We start from the raw sequence: 1,531 nt of genomic DNA, 5'->3' as shown, positions 1-1,531 counted from the left end.
TGTACGGTTGTGACTTAACCACGCTGGTAGGAGTTCACTGCGAGCTTTGGTCAGAATAAATATCGTCTCCGAGCTGCCGATTGACCGTGCTCTGCCATGGAAAGCCCGCCGAGTCCACTCTCGACGCCAACCGGTGGCGGCAACAAAGCTCCAGGCTCCAGCCTGTGCTGCCCCCACTCCCGGGTACACGACAACCCTCCCTCTTTCTCCCCGCTGCGTCTCCCTCACACCCCTGCGCTATATATACCTCCTCGGCTCTTCCTCGCCATCACCATCTCCGGCGGCACACCACATTAGACATTACCCACAACGCCGCAAGAGACAGAAGCTAGCGGCAGCACGAGCAGGACCGCTTAGTCACAGAGAAGCAGAAGCCGCACCGTTCACAATGGGTCTGTGCGTGTCGTGCGATGCCCCGGCCGACGGCGCCATGACCGCGAGGGTGGTGCTGCCCAGCGGCGAGCTCCGGGAGTACTCTCATCCAGCCACCGCGGCAGTGGCGCTCGAGGAGGTCGGCCACGGCAAGCAGGGGTGGTTCCTCTGCGACGCCGACGCGATGGGGCTCCAAGGCTCCGTCGCCGCGGTTCCCGGCGCCGACGAGCTCCGGCCGGGGCAGATATACTTCGTGCTCCCGGTCGAGATGCTGCGCCGCGCGTTCACCCTCGAGGAGGTTGGCGCGCTCGCCGTCAAGGCCAGCGCCGCCCTCGTCAAGGCCTCTTCTGCCGGCGGCCGGCGCCGACGAGGCTCGGTCGTGCCACTCGTTTTTGAACCGTCCGAGGAGGATTACTCAGACGAGTCGGTGATGACCTTCGTGGCGGCGAAGCCGGCTGTGGTCCAGAAGCGGGTGGTGGCGTACCGCGGCGGGAGGTCGCCGCCGAGGTTCTCTCCCGACTTGACCGCCATCCCGGAGAGTGAGTAGAGACAGCACTAGAAAAGCACCATCTCGCTGGTCTTGCGTTCCACGTCCCTGCCGCCGGAGCTGCTGGATCGGACGGCGGACAGAGCCAAGATAGAAATGGGTGAATATATATCCACGTAGAAATAGTGGCGTTTTTGGTGCTGGTAATTTAGGCTTCAGATAAAACCACCAAGGAAATGTACATATGGGTCGGTGTAAATATTCGGGCAAACAACGCCAGTGTAAGTATTCCTGCATAAAAATGCCAGTGTAAATATGAATGGCATGTACATACTGCCCTGAAATCGACTGTTTGTGCTTCATTTTTCGTTTCGTTTTGGCAATGATCAGTTTCGTTAGATCAGACTCGCGGTGATCTCTTTTTCAGATCGGCCTCAAAGTGATCAAAACAGAAGAGTGCAAAAACGGCAGAGTACTTTAGCCTTTAACAAAATCCATTTTTTCGCTTAAACTTTTCAGGTAGCTCACTATTTCCTCTACAATTTACTTGGCTCACTGAATCCTCCTAAACTATCACTAATTGATGGTCAATTTGAGGCGTGAAAAGTTTAAGGAGGAAAAAAAAACTTTTTTTCCTTTTACCCTTTGAATGCGGGTTTTCTCATGTCCAAC

The 1,531-nt window shown here is 55.9% G+C and overlaps 1 protein-coding gene across 1 annotated transcript; it reads left to right on the top strand.

Moving 5' to 3' along the window:
- Positions 1 to 388: 388 nt before the first annotated feature.
- LOC124700657 lies at positions 389 to 919 on the top strand. Its single transcript, XM_047232747.1, has one exon. The coding sequence runs from the start codon at positions 389 to 391 to the stop codon at positions 917 to 919; it is 531 nt and encodes a 176-aa protein (XP_047088703.1).
- The last annotated feature ends 612 nt before the right edge of the window (positions 920 to 1,531 follow it).

This window comes from Lolium rigidum, chromosome 3 (genome assembly GCF_022539505.1).
Source record: "Lolium rigidum isolate FL_2022 chromosome 3, APGP_CSIRO_Lrig_0.1, whole genome shotgun sequence".
Lineage (NCBI taxonomy): Eukaryota > Viridiplantae > Streptophyta > Magnoliopsida > Poales > Poaceae > Lolium > Lolium rigidum.
This window is presented reverse-complemented; position numbering and strand designations above follow the sequence as displayed.

Coding starts and splice junctions, on each gene's coding strand:
- LOC124700657 (XM_047232747.1), top strand. CDS start 389: ATGGGTCTGTGCGTGTCGTGCGATGCCCCGGCCGACGGCGCCATGACC.